Source organism: Mustela nigripes, chromosome 1, assembly GCF_022355385.1.
Source record: "Mustela nigripes isolate SB6536 chromosome 1, MUSNIG.SB6536, whole genome shotgun sequence".
Lineage (NCBI taxonomy): Eukaryota > Metazoa > Chordata > Mammalia > Carnivora > Mustelidae > Mustela > Mustela nigripes.
The window spans coordinates 53,333,668-53,353,753 of record NC_081557.1 but is presented as its reverse complement, the minus strand read 5'-3'; the positions used below and the strand labels follow the sequence as shown (position 1 = coordinate 53,353,753).

At 37.4% G+C, this 20,086-nt stretch overlaps 1 protein-coding gene across 1 annotated transcript in view; it reads left to right on the top strand.

The window, feature by feature from the left end:
• Positions 1-20,086, top strand: part of INTS4 (integrator complex subunit 4) — a 117,616-nt gene that overhangs the window by 21,801 nt on the left and 75,729 nt on the right. Inside the window, exon 4 of the mRNA XM_059411627.1 lies at positions 6,983-7,089. Coding sequence (XP_059267610.1) covers positions 6,983-7,089 — 107 coding nt within the window. The remainder of the gene's footprint in view (positions 1-6,982; positions 7,090-20,086) is intronic.

Here is a 20,086-nt window from a genome sequence, read left to right as displayed (position 1 = left end):
TCTCTCACTCTGCTCTCTCTGTCTGTCTCTTTCAAATAATTAAATAAAATCTTTAAAAAAAAAAAGAAAAAGAAAAAAGAAAATTCTTTTGATTATCTGGTTTTATTTATGTACAAGATTCTATTACAGAGTTGGTCCCTTGCTTGCGTTAATATTTATTTTAAAATTAAATAAAAAGATCGGGGCGCTTGGGTGGCTCAGTGGGTTAAAGCCTCTGCCTTTGGCTCAGGTCGTGATCCCAGGGTCCTGGGATCGAGCCCCGCATAGGGCTCTCTGCTCAGCGGGGACCCTGCTTCCTCCTCTCTCTCTGCCTGCCTCTCTGCCTACTTGTGTCTCTGTTTGTCAAATAAATAAATAAAATCTTTAAAAAAAATTAAATAAAAAGAAACCCTCTGTTTCTGTTTTCTGAAAATATTACAATTTTGTTTGAATTGATTATGGCTTCAAAGAATAGTTTTATTTCATCTTGGGGTATACGTATTTAAATAAATACGACTTTAAATATTGGACATTTCATTTATAAATATGAAATTATTGGACTAATAAAAGGCCAGGGAACTCAGAGATGATCCAAGTTCATTTATTGTACAGTGTTTAATAGCAAATATCTTACATATGTGGCCCATTGCCTGATGTTGAGAATTTTAAAAATTTTGTCAGAAATAACTTCATATTAAATTTTTACTTGTACTGGGACGTCTGGGTAGCTCATTTGGTTAAGCATCTGCCTTTGGCTCAGGTCATGATTTCAGAGTCCTGGGATTGAGTCCTGCATGGGGCTCCTTGCTAAGCGGGGAGCCTGTTTCTTCCTCTGCCTGCCTCTCTCCTTGCTTGTGCTCTCTCGCTCTTTCTCTCTTTGCTAAATAAATAAAATCTTTTTTAAAAAAATGAAGAGAAGTAAAATTTTACTTGTACTGAATTTTGACCCAAGAGTTTTAATTCACAGGAAACAAAGAATATGCCTTTTAAAATTTTTTTTCAGAGGGGAGTCTGTTTTAATGAAATGCTAGTGTAATGACAATAAAGAAAAAAAATTTTTTTTAAGATTTTATTTATTTATTTGACAGAGATCACAAGTAGGCAGAGAGGCAGGCAGAGAGAGAGAGGAGGAAGGAGGCTCCCCGCCAAGCAGAGAGCCCGATGTGGGGCTCGATGAGGGGCTTCATCCCAGGACCCTGGGATCACGACCCAAGCCAAAAGCAGAGGCTTTAACCCACTGAGCCACCCAGGTCCCCCAAGAAAAAAATTTTTAAATACTCTTCTTACTTCTGTAAAACAAGGTTTTACATATTGCCTTTTACTTATATGCATTTTGTATGGTTGTACTTAGCGAATGTACTATTTTGTGTTTTACTATACTCAAACATTACATACATTTTTTCCATGTTTCTGTATCATCTTCATAACATTTGAGGTGTTGATAATATATTGAATACCAACTGATACAGTAGCATGTTTTTAAGTTTTTGCTCTTGTAGATAGTGGCAAAAAAATAAATCCATTTCTTTTAAAAGCACCAAAACAGGGATGCCTGGATGTTTCAGTCAGTTAAGCATCCACCTTTGGCTCAGGTCGTCATCTTGGGGTCCTGGAATGATGTCCTGCAATCAGGGTCCCTGCTCAGTGGGGAGTCTGCTTCTCTCTCTCTCTCTCTACCCCTACCCCCATTCATACCCTCTCTCTCACTTGTACTCTCTCTCTAATAAATAAAATCTTTAAAAAATAAAAGCACCAAAACAATTACATTGCCTTAGTACAAAAGTATCCTTTCTTTCCATGGGAAGTTCTTATAGAAGCTAGCTATATACCTGTACGCATTTCACACTTTAAGGTTTGGGATTTCATAGAGCCATAGACTTAATCAGCTATAAATGGCCTTATAGAGATCATCTTGTCTAATTCCTTCATTTTGCAGATGATAGAAGTTTAGTCCCAGAGAGATGAAATAAGCCCAAGTGAGTTCATTTAGCTAAGGAGTAACAGAACTGAGAATTCAGTGCAGTGCTCTTTCTTAGGGTTTAACTGAAAAACTTTGCCTCTAAAATAGAAACATTATGAGAGAGTTAATTTGGATGCAAATATCATCCTAACCTTAAAAAAGAAAGAGACTCAAATTACACAGTATACATGGAAATAGCTGTTTTGCTTTTAGTTAAATATTCTAAGGGTTTTTTAAAAGAATTCATTAATTTATTTAAATATTTATTAATTTATTTCAGAGATAGAGACTGCACAAGTGGGAGGGGCAGAGGAGAGGGAGAGAGAATCTTAAGCAGAATTCATGCTGAGCTTGGAGCTTGATGGGGGGCTCAGCCCTACAATCATGAGATCACAGCCTTAGCCAAAACCAACAGGCGGATGCTTAACTGACTATGCCACCCAGGTTTCCCTATTTATTTATTTTAGGGAGAGAGAGAGAGTGCAAGCATGCATAAGTGGGAGTGAAGGGGCAGAGGGAGAGGAAAAGAATCTTGAACAGACTCTGTGCTGAGTGGAGTAGTAAAGGGCCAGGGAACTCAGAGATAGTCCCTTGATCTCATGAACCCGAGATCATAACCTGAGTAGAAATCTAAGAGTCAGATGCTCAACTGAGTGAACCACCAAGGCACCCCTCCTCTAAGTTTCTTACTTAATTGTCTCTGAGAGATTTAATCTAGGTCTTCCTCTTTCCAGTTTTCTGGTCTATCTAGATTCAGAGTGGGAGATAGAACTGGAAGGTACCATAAAGATCATCTAGTTCAAGCCCTTTATTTCATTGCTGAGGAACATGAACTCCAGTGATGTAAAGTGATTGCTAAAGTTACCCTGTATTTGTGGCTTAGAATAAGGCACAGACTAGAATTAGGAATCTTTCATTTATCAGTCCAGTGTGCACTTTCAAATCCAGCAGTGTGGGCCACCCTCTGGACCAGAAGTCCTTCATTTCAGTTCATCATATGTGTGAGTTCCACAATTCCTTGACAAGCACTGGACGAGGCACTTTGAGGATGCGTCAGGTACCTCTACTTCTCCAGTACATGCCAAACCAGTAATGAAAACACAGAGCTTGTTGTAGAGGAGGTGTAATCCGAATACTGTGGAAACAAGAGAGGGTGAGATGAGTGCTGACTGGTAGGGTCTAGAAAGGCTTAGTGAAGAGTTACATTTGGAAAAGCAGAGATGGGAAGAGTAGTGCGAAGAAGTAGGAACATTATGATAAAAGGTAGAGAACTGCGTAAATATAAGAGGTATTTGAAAAACTGAGTTGTTTCATGAGAGATCATCAGAGAGTGAGGACTTTAGGAGGAAAAACTGGTAAAGTGTTTTGAAGCCAGAGGGTAGGTAGTCTTGAGTGCTGAGGATTTTGAACGTTACTTTATAGGCAGTAGAAACCATGTGAAGTTTTTTTGAGCAAGGGCATGGAAAAATCAAGTCTAGTTTTAGAAAGCTAACTTGGTGACCCTGAGGAATTTGGTTTGATGAACTAGATCATTTAGAAAATAGATGTTGAGCGTTTATTTATTATCCATGTGGAGGTGTCCGTCCAACCTGTAGTTGTAATATTGGTCTGGAACTCAGGAGAGAGACTAAGACTCAAGATTTAGATTAGAGGGACGCTTGGGTGGCTCAGTTGGCTAAGCAGCTGCCTTCGGCTCAGGTCATGATCCCGGCGTCCTGGGATCGAGTCCCACATCGGGATCCTTGCTCAGCGGGGAGCCTGCTTCTCCCTCTGCCTCTGCTGCTTCTCTGCCTGCCTGTGCTCGCTCTCTCCCTCTCTCTGATAAATAAATAAAATAAAATAAAAAGATTTAGATTAGATTTGTGATTTTTCAGAAATTAGAATTAAGCTTAGAAAGGTTTAGCTAATGGGGCACCTGGGTGGCTCAGTCAGTTGGGTATATGCCTTTGGCTTGGGTCATAATCTTAGGGTCTTGGGATCAAGCCCCTGCATTAGGCTCCCTACTCAGTGGGGTCTGCTTCTCCCTCTGTGCAACCTCCATCCCCTGCGCATGCTCTTTCTTTCTCAAATTTAAAAAAAAAAAAAAAAGTTTAGCTTACTTTTCATGGATGTTATGTAGAATCATTTTGTACAAATAAATTAAAGGGTGGGTGTGGTAGTGTTGGAGATTTCTAAATGTTTCTTCTGTATTTTCGAAGTACCTTTTCTCCTTGTGACCTCTTTCGTATTGGAGACTTCTTGATGATCTTCAGTTTTGTGTTTAAATTTAAGATGAGGACGAGGAACTAAAAAGCTGATTGGTAGCTCTGTGTGAAGGGACTGGGCTTGGCAATTGGTAGCCTCTGTACTAGGATGACCCTCTTTGGAGGACTTTAAAAAATGTTAGTGTCTTTCATGTTTTTCTGTGGGGTCCGTCCGATTTTGCATTTCGGAGTTCATGAATCTGCTAGGAAGACAGACAAATGGCTGACTGCAGTGTTTTTTGGAGTCAAAAAGCTGTTGAAGGGGGCTAGGGAGAGGGGGGAAGTGTCTCATTTATTAGTATGTTACTACCTCTTAATCTCCTCTTCTTCACTATGTCTTCTCCCCAGTCCTCACCTGGTATCCCCCAAATGGGGAACTTTCTAGTTTAATTTCTGAATAGAATGAATTTCCTATTTCAGTGGCCACTTGGCTGTGTAGTGTAGGGAGGGAGGCAGAGGTCCAACTCCTTCTTGTTGATACCTGAGATAAATCCTCCCTTATCCCTGATTTTTGCTTTTTGTTTTTGTTGCTTTAAATCTCCCAATTCCTGAATCTGTTTAGGGTGCTCTGGCTAGAATTCATTTGTTTTGTGGGGCTGTCCTCCTCAATAGGTGTTTACTATTAGATTTCTCCATTTTTCTAAAACTTTTATTAAAAAAATTATGATATTTTTCATCTCTGAAAAATTTGTCTTAAGTACTTACCTTTATTCCTCTAGGGTTTGTTTTAGATTTTTGTTTTTTGTGGGTTTTTTTGTTTTGTTTTGTTTTTGTTTTTGGGTCTTCATGGGTTTATACCTTTTTAATTTCTTTACTTTTATACTAATGAAATTTTAGGGAAGAATAATAAAATATATGTTCACTCCATTATATTTAACTAGAAGTTTTATTAAGAGGTTATGTAGCCAGTGTCTTGTCTTGTCTTTCTTTCTTTCTTCTTCTTTTTTTTTAAGATCATATTTTTAAGTAATCTCTATACCCAACATGGGGCTTGAACTCCTGAGAGTTGCATGTTCTATGGACTGAGCCAACCAGGTGCCCTGGCTGTGTATTCTGAACTTCAGTAATTTTATATGTTACGTACACCATTTTTGACATATTTGTCTTACATCTGTACTATGGTTTACTTAATATTTTTAAGTGGACAATTTTTTTTTGTTAAGTTAAAGAGACTTTTTCTTTTCTTTTCTTTTCTTTTTATTTTTAAGATTTATTTATTTATTTATTTGAGAGAGAGACTGTGAGAGAGAGCATGAGCAAGGAGAAGGTCAGAGGGAGAAGCAGACTCCCCACAGAGCTGGGAGCCCGATGCGGGACTTGATCCTGGGACTCCAGGACCATGTCCTGAGCCGAAGGCAGTCATCCAACCAACTGAGCCACCCAGGCATCCCTTAAAGAGACTATTTCAATGGGTAAACGAAAATTAGTGTCCTGTGACATCAGTAGATAGTACCTGCAATTTTTATCATGTATGTTAAAACATAATTACTAATATAAAAAATGATTATCTGAATGCTACCTGAAATCCTCTTGTATACAGCCAGCATTAAAAGAACCACATTTGAGGGGCACCTGGGTGGCTCAGTGGTTTAAGCCTCTGCCTTCAGCCCAGGTCATGATCTCAGGGTCCTGGGATCGAGCCCCACATTGGGCTCTCAGCTCAGCAGGGAGCCTGCTTCGCCCTCTCTCTCTGCCTGCCTCTCTGCCTACTTGTGATCTCTCTCTCTCAAATAAAAAAATGAAATCTTTAAAAAAAAAATAAAATAAAACGACTATATTTGGAACAAGAAAAAGAATTTAGGCAGAGAAGAGAATCTGGCTGATTGGTGTGGAGTTGTTTGGATTTAGCTCTTTGCCCACTTACTAAACCTTCATTGAGCATGTAATGAATGAGTGGTGCTGGATTCAGAGAATACAAAGGTGAATAAGACACAGTCATTGCCATGAGGGATCTATCTCTTGGTTTAGTCTGATAGGAAAGTAAATAAGTTTAGTGAAGTGTTAGAGCTGATGTACAAGGTGCAGTGGAAGTGCACATGAGGAAATAGTCAGTCTTATGGGGAAGGAGGAAAAGTTCTATATAGCAGGTGAAACTATGAGATTAGTAGGTGCTTCCTGGGGAGTTGGGTTGAGAATGGAGTTGGATGTAGGTGGAGGCATTCTAGGGAAGTTAGCCTGAGTAAAGATAGAGGGATATGAGATCATAGTAACCGAAAAAAAGAGTGCCAGATGAGACTTAAAGAGATGAGGCTAGAAAGGTAGGCAGAGCTAGACTTCATGGAGGGACTGGTATGTATGTGTGTATGCCCTGCTAAGAAATTTGGATTTTATCTGGAAGGCTGTGAAAAGCCCATGAATTAATCAAGCACTAAACAGTTTTGGAGTACTCTGCCCAATCTTGTGGAGGATTTGTGTTTCATTTTTTAATTTTATTTTATAAAAGATTTTATTTATGTGAAGATGAAGGGCACAATCAGGAGAGGGGCAGAAGAGGAGAGAGAGAGGGAGGAGCAGATCCCCCCCCCACTGAGCAGGGAGCCCAACTCGGGGCTCAGTCCAAGGACCCTGAGATCATGACCTGAGCCAATGTCAGACGCTTAACTGAGCCACCCAGGCACTTCAGATTCAAAGTTTTAAACGTGATCCCTTTAGGAACTTAGCTTTTGGTTGAGAGGAATTCAAGGATCAAATAGAAGAACCTACCTAACAAAAAGTTACATTTTTTTACCCAAGTAAATTTAGTTTCCTTAGTGATTGCCTTTTGAAATTCTGCAACCCAACTTTTCATCTTCCTTTCTAGAGTCTCATCAAGTCCTAGCTCAGCTGTTGGACACTTTGCTTGCAATCGGCACTAAACTCCCAGAGAATCAAGCTATCCAGATGCGATTAGTTGATGTAGCCTGCAAGGTAAGAGCATGATGGTTAGATACAGGGTTGCATCTTTCTTGAATAGTTTGCTTTGCCTGAAGAGGTAGTATGAGCTGTAAGATCTGTTTAACTCCATCCTGAATTTGTAACTGAGAATTGCAAAGGACGCTTAATGGTTTTAAGAGCTGCCTCATCCTTTTAAGCTGAGTTAAGTTGTTACTAAATGAACTTCCTCATCCTCCCAAAAGAAATGAAAATCATTATAGTGGCTGCCATGTATAGTGTGCCTAATAAATGCAAACTCAAGTTTCTCTGATTCTAAAGCCCATGTTCTTTTTGTTATGCGTTATTGCCTCAATAAACAGACCAATTACAAATAAACAAGTGTTTTGAAAGATTTTTTGGTAGTTTTTCTTTCTAACTATAAAAGAAATACATGTATATTTGTTGTGCCTTTTGATTTATTTTGCCTCTTTTAATTAGCTACCTTTTGTACATAACTTCTAAACCTTGTAGAATTGATTTTAGTTTTGATGAATTTATTTCGAGAATAGAAAAAGACAAAGACAAATGTGTTTGAATTGTGGAAGAATATTATATTTATGGAATTAGAAAACTGTTTCTGAGCCCCAGGAAAAAGAGTGTGTCATTTATCTTAATAAACAATAACAACAACAAACAAACCCAGAACACTTTGACAAGTATAATTGAAAGTCTAAGTGGAAAAAACTAGGGATTGTGTGTTTGAGAGAGTAAGTATATATCCATGTAAGAGACTAACATGTCTGAGGTTGTGCTTGTGAGAAAAGTGTCCTAGGAAGTGAATTATTATGCTTGAGATAACAGTTTCTTCAATTTGCTTTAAATAAGCATTTTATTATAAAGATTTATATTCAAGAAAGAACTGCTTTCTTATAATTCACTGTCCAGAGGTGATCATTATTAGCAATTAGTATTGCTTTCTAATTTTTTAAACATAGAGCTCTAATCATAATTTAAATGCAGTTTTGCATTTTGCTTTTTTATTGACATTATAACAGAAGTATTTTATATTGTAAATACTTTGTAGACACTTTCAATGGGTGCATGAAATTTTGCTCAATAACTAAACTATAGTTTACCTAAATATTCTCCTATAATTGGACATTTATATTATAACCACTTTTTAAATCGTGAATAATACTGCAGTGAATATTGTTAGTCTAAAATATTTTCTGTATTTAGGTTTATTTCCTAACCATAGTAGAATTAACTAGTTGAAAGCATTTAGGTTTTTGTTTTATTTTGTTTTGTTTTTAAGACTCAATACTTCTTGCCAAATTGGCTCCCAGAGTGTTCCAGTTTTTATGACCACCAGCAGTGTATGAGAGTGCCTAATTTCACTGTACCACTCTAGCATTGGATATTACTGGGGGTTTTTTTTTTCCCTCCACTCCCCTTCTTTTGGGCCCTCCCCTTTGGAAAGCATCTGTTTGTTATCTATTTTTATAGGTCTGATTCTCCTTTTTGCTTGTTTGTTTATGTTTTTTTGTTTTTGTTTTAGCTTCCATGTGTAAGTATAGTCATATGGTATTTGTCTTTCTCAGTCTGACTTAATTCACTTAGCATAATACCCTCTAGATCCATCCATCTGTGGTAAATGGCATGTCTCATCCTTTTTTGGTGGCTGCATAATATTCCTGTGTGTGTGTGTGTGTGTCTGTGTATACATGCACACACATATAGATACTCACACACACTGTATCTTCATTATCCACTCATCTATCAATGGGCCTTTAGGTTGCTTCTATATCTTGGCTATTGGAAACAATGCTACTGTAAACATAGTAAAGCATATGTCTTTTTGAATTAATGTTTTCATTTACTTTAGGTAATACCTAGTAGTAGAATTACTAGATTGTATGGTATTTCTATTTTTAATTGTTTGAGGAAGCTCTATACTGTTTATAGTTATTTTACTAATTTAAATTACCACCAACAATGTATGATCCATATCCTTGTCAACACTTGTTATTTCTTGTCTTTTTTATTTTAACCATTCCAATAGGTGTAAGGTGATATCTCATTGTGGTTTTGATGTGCATTTCCCTGATGACTAGTGATGTTGAGCATCTTTTCATGTATCTTTTGGGCATCACAGTCTTCTCTGGAAAAATGTCAAGGGTACTTGGCTGGCTCAGTGGGTTAAAGCCTCTGCCTTTGGCTTAGGTCATGATCCCAGGGTCCTGGGATTGAGCCCCGCTGAGCAGGGAGCCTACTTCCTCATCTCTCTCTGCCTGCCTCTCCGCCTACTTGTGATCTCTGCCTGTCAAATAAATAAATACAATCTTTAAAAAGAAAGAAAGAAAGAAAGAAAGAAAGAAAGAAAGAAAGAAAGAAAGATGTCTATTCATGTCCTCTGTCCAATATTTTTTTTAAAGATTTTCTTTATTTATTTTAGAGACCGAGCGCATGAACAAGGGGTAGGGGCAGAGGGAGAGGGAGAAGCCAACTCAGCCTCCCTGCTAAGGTGGGAACCTGATGTGGGGCTTGATTCCAGAACCCTGGGATCATGACCTGAGCCAAAGGTGTTTACCTGAGCCACTTAGGCACCCCACCTCTGTCCATTTTTAATGGATTGTTTTTTGATGCTGAGTTGTAGAAGTTCTTTATATATTTTGGATATTAACCTCTTATTGGATATATCATTGCAAAAATATTTTCTTATTTAATAGATCTCCATTTTGTTTGATGGTTTCTTTTGCTGTGCAAAGGCTTGTTCTTTTGATGTAGTCCTAGTAGTTTATTTTGCTTTTGTTTCCCTTGCCTTAGGAGACATACCTGGAAAAATGTTGCTGTGGCCCTTGTCAGAGAAATTATTGCTTATGTCCTGTTTTAGGATTTTTGTCATTTCAGATCTCATTTATGTCTTTTTTTTAAAAAGATTTTATTTATTTATTTATTTGACAGGCAGAGATCAGAAGTAGGCAGAGAGGCAGGCAGAGAGAGAGGAAGGGAAGCAGGCTCCCCACTGAGCAGAGAGCCCACCCGATGCGGGGCTTGATCTCAGGACCCTGGGATAACAACCCGAGCTGAATGCAGAGACCCTAACCCACTGAGCCACTCAGGCACCCCTCATTTAAGTCTTTAATCCATTTTGAGTTTATTTTTGTGTATGGTGTTAGAAAGTGGTCCAGTTTCATTCTCTTACACATAACTATCCAGTCTTCCCAACACCATTCATTGAAGATAGTGTCTTTTCCCCATAATATATTCCATAATATGTCCATATTACCCAAAGTGATCTGCAGATTTGATGCAGTCCCTGCCAGAATACCAACAGCATTTTTCACAGAACAATAATACTAAAAATTTTTTTTTAAAAGATTATTTATTTGACAGAGAGAGAGAGAGAGAAAGAGATCACAAGTAGCAGAGAGGCAGGCAGAGAGAGAGAGCCTGATGTGGGACTCGATCCCAGGACCCTGAGATCATGACCTGAGCCAAAGGCAGCGGCTTAACCCACTGAGCCACCCAGGTGCCCAATAATACTAAAATTTATATGGAACCACAAAAGACCCTGACTGGCCAAAGGAATCTTAAGAAAGAAAAAATAAAGCTGGAGGTATCACAATTTCAGATTTCAAGATGTACTAAAAGTCTTTAATAATCAAAACAGTGGGGTGGGTATTAAGGAGGGCATGTATTGCATGGAGCACTGGGTGTGGTGCAAAAGCAATGAATTCTGTTACGCTGAAAAGAAATAAACAAAAAACAAAAAACCAGTATGGTACTAGCACAAAAACAGACACCTAGATCAATGGAATAGAATAGAAAGCTCAGAGATAAACCCACACTTATCTAGTCAGTTAATATATGACATGACAAAGGAGGCGTGGTTATTAATGTTTTAAAACAAAAGACAAACCCATTAATCTGGTAGGAGGAAAATGTTTTTCTTTAAATATCCTTATTTTTAATTAATTATTATCTTAAAAATCTCCTTTTTAAAGAGTACTAGTGAGGCTTCATATTTGTGTTTCATTTCTATTTCCTCTCTTCTGAATAAACTTTTCATATTCTTTTCTAGTTTCTCAATGAGGTTTTGTATGTTTTTTCACCATTTGTAGAGGCTCATAATGGGGTAAAAACTCAACCATTTGAAAATGGTAGATCTGTCAAAAGCTTTTGCAGACTCAAGTAAATAAAGATCATGATGCATAGTTCAGTTAGTGTTTATATTGCCTAATGCTATTTTGTCTGTGATTTTGTCATAAAATGTGCTTTGAGTAAAGAGTCACATACAGTAGCCTTTTCAATAGAAATAATACAGAATATGTTCTCTAGCCACAATGGAGTGAAATTAGAAATCATTAACAGAAAGAAATTTGGGAAGCCCCTAAATACGGAAATTAAACAATATACTTTTATAGCACCAATGGGACAAAAAAGAAATCAAAAAAGAAATTTAAAAATACTTGGAGGTGAATGAAAACTCACAGGATGTAGCTAAAGCATGCTTAGAGGGAAATTTATAGCTCTAAATGCCTATGGTAGAAAAATCAAAAGAGCAAATCAGTAACCTAACCTTCCACCTTAAGACACTGAGAAAAGAAGAGTACACTAAATATAAAGCATGCAGATGGAGGGAAATGTGAAAGACTAGAGTGGAAATTAATGAAATAGAGAACAGAAATACAGTGGGAAAAAAATCATTGAAACCAAAAGCTTGGTCTTTGAAAAGAAGAACAAAATTGATGAACCTTTAGGTATATTGCCCAGGAAAGAAATAGAGAAGATCCAAATTACCAGAATCAGAAAAGGAAGAGAGCACATCAATACCAATGTGATAGAAATAAGAAAAGATTTAAAAGAAAATTATGAATAATGGTATGCTAATAAAATAGATAAATGAAATGGACAAATTTTTATAAAGAGACAGATTGCAAAAACTGACTCAAGAAGAAGTAGACAATCTGAATAGACCTCTAACAAGTAAAGAAATTAAATTAGTAATGAAAAAACAGAAACCTACTGACAAAGAAAATCTCATGCTCAGATGACTTCATAGCCAACATTTAAATAGGAACACCAGTTTTTCACTTTCCTCCAAAATAAAAGAGGAGTGAACACTTCCCAGCTCATTCACTGAAGTTAGTATGAACCTAAGAACCAAAACGAAAGACCTCACATGAAAAGCAAACTCTAGACCAGTGGTTTTTTTTTTTTTATGAATATGGATGTAAAAATCCTTAACAAAATGCTAGCAAGCCAAATTCAGCTATTTGTAAATAGGATTATACACCATGACCAAATGGGATTTATTCCAGGAATGCAAGTTGGTTCAACATCTGAAAATAAATTAAAAAAGAATAAAGGACAAACTCCATGATTATCTCAGAATAGATTGAGAAAAAGCATTTGATAAGATCTGATATAATTTCATTACAAAAATAATTTTTAAAAAACCTGGGAGTAGAATAGAACTTCTTCAGCCTGATAATGCCATCTGTGAAAAACTGACACCTAACATACTAATAGTGAAAAATATTGGATGCCTTCCCTACCTAAGATCAGGAACAAAACAGCTATGTTCTTGTGTCATATGTCCATTCTACATTGTACTAGAGGTTCTAGCCAAGGCACTTAGGCAAGAAAAAGAAATAAAAAGTATCTGTCCTGGGAAGGAAGAAATAAAACTATCCTATCTATTCATATAACTGGACCTTATACATAAAAAATTCTAAGGAATCCATTAAAAAACTATTAGTGTGATAAACAAGTTCAGGAAGGTTGCAGAATACAGTGTCAATATAAAAAAATTAATTATGTTTCTGCTTATTTGCAGTGACCAATATGAAAATGAAATTAAGAAAATCCATTTATTACAGCATCAAAACTAATTAAATGCTAATACATTTAATAAAGGAAGTACAAAACTTGTACTTGAAAACTGAATGGATTTTTAAAGGGAACCAAGATGGCCAAAACAGTCTTGAAAAAGAACAACACAGTAACAGGTACACTATCAGATTTCAAAACTTACTAAGCATCAATAGGTAGATGTAAAGATCAATGAAATAGAATTGAGAACCCAAAATTAATCCAATGTGTCTTTGGTCAACTGATTTTTTTATTTAAGATTTTTTTTTTTTTTTTTTTTTGACAGACAGAGGTCACAAGCAGGCAGAGAGGCAGGCAGAGAGAGAGAGGGAGAAGCAGGCTCCCCGCTGAGCAGAGACCCCCCAATGAGGGGCTCGATCCCAGCACCCTGGGATCACAACCTGAGCCGAAGGCAGAGGCTTTAACCCATTGAGCCACCCAGGTGCCCCTGGTCAACTGATTTTTGAAAGGGTACCCATACCATTCAATGGAGAAGGAACAGTCTATTCAACATGCAGTGCTGGGACAACTGGATATTCACCTGCAAAAGAAAGAATTTGGAAACTTAATTAACACCATATGTAAAAATTAACTCAAAATGTATCAAAGACCTAAATATGCCAGCTACAACTATAAATTTCTTAGAAGAAAATATAGTTATAGATTTTCATGACCATGGATTTGGCAGTGGATTATTAGATGTGACAAAAGTACAAGGAACAACAACAACAAAAATAGATAAATTGGACTTCATCAAAATTGAAGAATTGTGTTGGAAGGACACTATCATGAAAGTGAAGACGGTCCACAGAACAGGAAAAAATTTTTGCAAATTTTATGTCTAATGTCTAGACTTTATAAAGATTTCTTACAGCCTAACAATAAAAATGCAAATAACAAAATTTAAAAATGGGCAAAGGATCTTAAAAAGGCATTTCTCCAAAGAAGATATACAAGTAGCTAATAAACAAAAAAATGATGCTTAGCATCTTCAGTCATTAGGAAAATAAGAATCAAAACCACAGTGACATGCAGTTTCACGCCTTTCGGGTGGTTATGCTAAAGAAGGCTCGACCATACCAAATTTTGGTGAGGACTTAGAATAATTGGAGCGCTTACATTTCTGATGGAAACGTAAAATGCCTCAGCTGCTTTGGAGAACAGTTCAGCAGTTATTCAAAAAATTAAATATACAGGCTTACTATATGACCCAGCAATTCCATTTGTAGATATATTCACAGCAGCATTATTCATAACAGCCAAAGAAACAATACAGAGGTTGAAAAATTCACCACAATTTAAAGGGTGAATTCTTTAGAATTACAGTTTTATTGAAATGTAACTCACATAGCACACAGTTCATCCTGTTAATGTACACAATTCAGCAGTCTTCAATATTTTTATGCATGGGAACAATCACCATCACAGTTAATTTTCCAACATTTTCATCATTTTAAAGAGATGCCCTTTTGTCACCAAGCACATAGATATTCCTCTATCTATCCCAGCCTTCAGTACCTACCTACCTACTGATCGAATTTCTGTCTCTGTTAGATTTGCCCATTATGGAAATTTCATGTAGATGGAATCATATAAGTTTTTTGTAAGTAGCTTCTTTCATTTGACATGTTTTTGAGATTCATCCAGGTGTTGTATATATTAATATTTAGTTCCATTTTATGCTCAAAGAATATTCTACTTTATTTTGTTGATCCATTCATCAGCTGCTGAGATGGTCATTTGGGTTGTTTCCACCTTTTGAGTATTATGAATATTGTTGGTTTAAACATTTATATACAAATTCTGTGTGAAAATGCTTCAGTTCTGTTGATAGATGTGCTTACAAGTTTTGGTTGGAAGTATGTTTTCAGTTTTGTTTTTTTCAGTTTTTTTGTTTGTTTGTTTGTTTTCTTCTTTTTCTTTTCTTTTTTTGTTTTTCTTTAAATTTTTTATTTCTTTTCAGTATAACAGTATCCATTGTTTTTGCACCACACCCAGTGCTCCATGCAATCTGTGCCCTCTCGAATACCCACCACCTGGTTCCCCCAACCTTTCACCCCCCGCCCCTTCAAAACTCTCAGATTGTTTTTCAGAGTCCATAGTCTCTCATGGTTCACCTCCCCTTCCAATTTCCCCCAACTCCCTTCTCCTCTCCATTACCCTTGTCCTCTATGCTATTTGTTATGCTCCACAAATAAGTGAAACTATCTGATAATTCACTCTCTCTGCTTGACTTATTTCACTCAGCATAATCTCTTCTAGTCCCATCCATGTTGCTACAAAAGTTGGATATTCATCTTTTCTGATGGAGGCATAATACTCCATAGTGTATATGGACCACATCTTCCTTATCCATTCCTCTGTTGAAGGGCATCTTGGTTCTTTCCACAGTTTGGCGACTGTGGCCATTGCTGCTATAAACATTGGGGTACAGATGGCCCTTCTTTTCACGACATCTGTATCTTTGGGGTAAATACCCAGGAGTGCAATAACAGAGTCATAGGGAAGCTCTATTTTTAATTTCTTGAGGAATCTCCACACTGTTCTCCAAAGAGGCTGCACCAACTTGCATTCCCACCAACAGTGGAAGAGGGTTCCCCTTTCTCCACATCCTCTCCAACACATGTTGTTTCCTGTCTTGTTAATTTTGGCCATTCTAACTGGTTAGAGGTGATATCTCAGTGTGGCTTTAATTTGAATCTCCCTGATGGCTAGTGATGATGAACATTTTTTCATGTTTCTGATAACCATTTGTATGTTTTCATTGGAGAAGTGTCTGTTCATATATTCTGTCCATTTTTTGATATGATTGTCTGTTTTGTGTGTGTTGAGTTTGAGGAGTTCTTTATAGATCCTGGATATCAACCCTTTGTCTGTACTGTCATTTGCAAATATCTTCTCCCATTCCCTGGGTTGCCTCTTTGTTTTGTTGACAGTTTCCTTTGCTGTGCAGAAGCTTTTGATCTTGATGAAGTCCCAAAGTTCATTTTCGCTTTTGTTTCCTTTGCTTTTGGAGACATATCTTGAAAGAAGTTGCTGTGGCTGATGTCGAAGAGGTTACTGCCTATATTCTCCCTTAGGATTCTTCTTCTTTTTTTTAATTTTTTATTTTTTATAAACATCTATTTTTATCCCCAGGGGTACAGGTCTGTGAATCACCAGGTTTACACACTTCACAGCACTCACCAAAGCACACACCCACCCCAATGTCCATAATCCCACCCCCTTCTCCCAACCCCCCTCCCCCCAGCAACCCTCAGTTTGTTTTGTGAGATTAAGAGTCACTTATGGTTTGTCTCCCTCCCAATTCCATCTTGTTTCATTGATTCTTCTTCTACCCACTTAAGCCCCCATGTTGCATCACCACTTCCTCATATCAGGGAGATCATATGATAGTTGTCTTTCTCTGCTTGACTTATTTCGCTAAGCATGATACGCTCTAGTTCTATCCATGTTGTCGCAAATGGCAAGATTTTCTTTTGATGGCTGCATAGTATTCCATTGTGTATATATACCACATCTTCTTAATCCATTCATCTGTTGATGGACATCTAGGTTCTTTCCATAGTTTGGCTATTGTGGACATTGCTGCTATAAACATTCGGGTGCACGTGCCTCTTTGGATCACTACGTTTGTATCTTTAGGGTAAATACCCAGTAGTGCAATTGCTGGGTCATAGGGCAGTTCTATTTTCAACATTTTGAGGAACCTCCATGCTGTTTTCCAGAGTGGCTGCACCAGCTTGCATTCCCACCAACAGTAGGAGGGTTCCCCTTTCTCTGCATCCTCGCCAGCATCTGTCATTTCCTGACTTGTTGATTTTAGCCATTCTGACTGGTGTGAGGTGATATCTCATTGTGGTTTTGATTTGTATTTCCCTGATGCCAAGTGATATGGAGCACTTTTCCATGTGTCTGTTGGCCATCTGGATGTCTTCTTTGCAGAAATGTCTGTTCATGTCCTCTGCCCATTTCTTGATTGGATTATTTGTTCTTTGGGTGTTGAGTTTGCTAAGTTCTTTATAGATTTTGGACACTAGTCCTTTATCTGATAGGTCGTTTGCAAATATTTTCTCCCATTCTGTCAGTTGTCTTTTGATTTTGTTAACTGTTTCCTTTGCTGTGCAAACACTTTTGATCTTGATGAAATCCCAATAGTTCATTTTTGCCCTTGCTTCCCTTGCCTTTGGCGATGTTCCTAGGAAGATGTTGCTGGGGCTGAGGTCGAAGAGGTTGCTGCCTGTGTTCTCCTCAAGGATTTTGATGGATTCCTTTCGCACATTGAGGTCCTTCAACCATTTTGAGTCTATTTTTGTGTGTGGTGTAAGGAAATGGTCCAATTTCATTTTTCTGCATGTGGCTGTCCAATTTTCCCAGCACCATTTATTGAAAAGGCTGTCTTTTTTCCATTGGACATTCTTTCCTGCTTTGTCGAAGATTAGTTGACCATAGATTTGAGGGTCTATTTCTGGGCTCTCTATTCTGTTCCATTGATCTATGTGTCTGTTTTTGTGCCAGTACCATGCTGTCTTGATGATGACAGCTTTGTAATAGAGCTTGAAGTCCGGAATTTTAATGCCACCAACTTTGGCTTTCTTTTTCAATATCCCTTTAGCTATTCGAGGTCTTTTCTGGTTTCATATAAATTTTAGAATTATTTGTTCCATTTCTTTGAAAAAGATGGATGGTACTTTGATAGGAATTGCATTAAATGTGTAGATTGCTTTAGGTAGCATAGACATTTTCACAATATTTATTCTTCCAATCCAGGAGCATGGAACATTTTTCCATTTCTTTGTGTCTTCCTCAATTTCTTTCATGAGTACTTTATAGTTTTCTGAGTATAGATTCTGTGCCTCTTTGGTTAGGTTTATTCCTAGGTATCTTATGGTTTGGGGTGCAATTATAAATGGGATTGACTCCTTAATTTCTCTTTCTTCTGTCTTGTTGTTAGTGTAGAGAAATGCAACTGATTTCTGTGCATTGATTTTATATCCTGACACTTTACTGAATTCCTGTACAAGTTCTAGCAGTTTTGGAGTGGAGTTTTTTGGGTTTTCCACATATAGTATCATATCATCTGCGAAGAGTGATAATTTGACTTCTTCTTTGCCGATCTGGATGCCTTTAATTTCCTTTTGTTGTCTGATTGCTGAGGCTAGGACCTCTAGTACTATGTTGAATAGCAGTGGTGATAATGGACATCCCTGCCGTGTTCCTGACCTTAGCGGAAAAGCTTTCAGTTTTTCTCCATTGAGAATGATATTTGCGGTGGGTTTTTCATAGATGGCTTTGATGATATTGAGGTATGTGCCCTCTATCCCCACACTTTGAAGAGTTTTGATCAGGAAGGGATGCTGTACTTTGTCAAATGCTTTTTCAGCATCTATTGAGAGTATCATATGGTTCTTGTTCTTTCTTTTATTGATGTGTTGTATCACATTGACTGATTTGCGGATGTTGAACCAACCTTGCAGCCCTGGAATAAATCCCACTTGGTCGTGGTGAATAATCCTTTTAATGTACTGTTGAATCCTGTTGGCTAGTATTTTGTTGAGTATTTTCGCATCTGTGTTCATCAAGGATATTGGTCTATAGCTCTCTTTTTTGATGGGATCCTTGTCTGGTTTGGGGATCAAGGTGATGCTGGCCTCATAAAATGAGTTTGGAAGTTTTCCTTCCATTTCTATTTTTTGGAACAGTTTCAGGAGAATAGGAATTAGTTCTTCTTTAAATGTTTGGTCAAATTCCCCCGGGAAGCTGTCTGGCCCTGGGCTTTTGTTTGGAGATTTTTAATGACTGTTTCAATCTCCTTACTGGTTATGGGTCTGTTCAGGCTCTCTATTTCTTCCTGGTTCAGTTGTGGTAGTTTATATGTTTCTAGGAATGCATCCATTTCTTCCAGATTGTCAAATTTGTTGGCGTAGAGTTGCTCATAGTATGTTCTTATAATAGTTTGTATTTCTTTGGTGTTAGTTGTGATCTCTCCTCTTTCATTCATGATTTTATTTATTTGGGTCCTTTCTCTTTTCTTTTTGATAAGTCTGGCCAGGGTTTTATCAATTTTATTAATTCTTTCAAAGAACCAACTTCTAGTTTGGTTGATTTGCTCTGTTGTTTTTTTTGTTTCTATTTCATTGATTTCTGCTCTGATCTTTATGATTTCTCTTCTTCTGCTGGGCTTAGGGTTTCTTCCTTGTTCTTTCTCCAGCTCCTTTAGGTGTAGGGTTAGGTTGTGTATTTGAGACCTTACTTGTTTCTTGAGAAAGGCTTGTACCGCTATATATTTTCCTCTCAGGACTGCCTTTGTTGTGTCCCACAGATTTTGAGTTTTGGGTTTTTTTTTTAAGATTTTATTTATTTATTTGACAGAGAGAAACACAGCGAGAGAGGGAACCCAAGCAGGGAGAGTGGGAGAGGGAGAAGCAGGTTCTCTGCCGAGCAGGGAGCCCGATGCCAGGCTCAATCCCAGGACTCTGGGATCATGACTTGAGCCAAAGGCAGATGCTTAATGACTGAGCCACCCAGGCGCCCCATGATTTCAGTACTTTTGGGTCTATTTATCCTGGGAATGAAATGGCAGGGCCATTAAACCTATATTTAACCTTTTTGTTAAAATGTTTTTGAGTTGTGGTAAAATACACATGATTTTTTTTACTTTAAATAAATTGAATATTTTTTTAAATTAAATAAAATATGCATAACATAAAATTTACCATTGTAATCATTTTACAGTGTACAGTTCAGTGGCATTAATTATATTATCTTACGCCATCATCACCATCATTCATTCACCCATCTCCTCACTTTGTAAAACTGAATCTTTATGAGTTAACTAGTAATTTCCCATTTTCCCCTTACCCCCAGTCCTTAGTAAGATGCTAAGGTGCCTTTCGCTAAGAAAGAGAATTTTGGGAAAGTATTAGGTTGAGACAAAAATCCAGACACCTCAGCAATTTCAGACTTACTGCCAAATTATAAAATAATGTACGGCTGCCTGGGTGGCTTAGTTGGTTGGGTGACCGACTCTTGATTTTGGGTGAGGTCTTGATCTCAGGGTTCTGAGTTGAACCCTTGTATTGGGCTCCCTGCTGGGCATGGAGCCTACTTAATAATAATAATAGTGATGATGATGATGATAATGTAACGAATTTCCATATATCCCTCTTCCTGA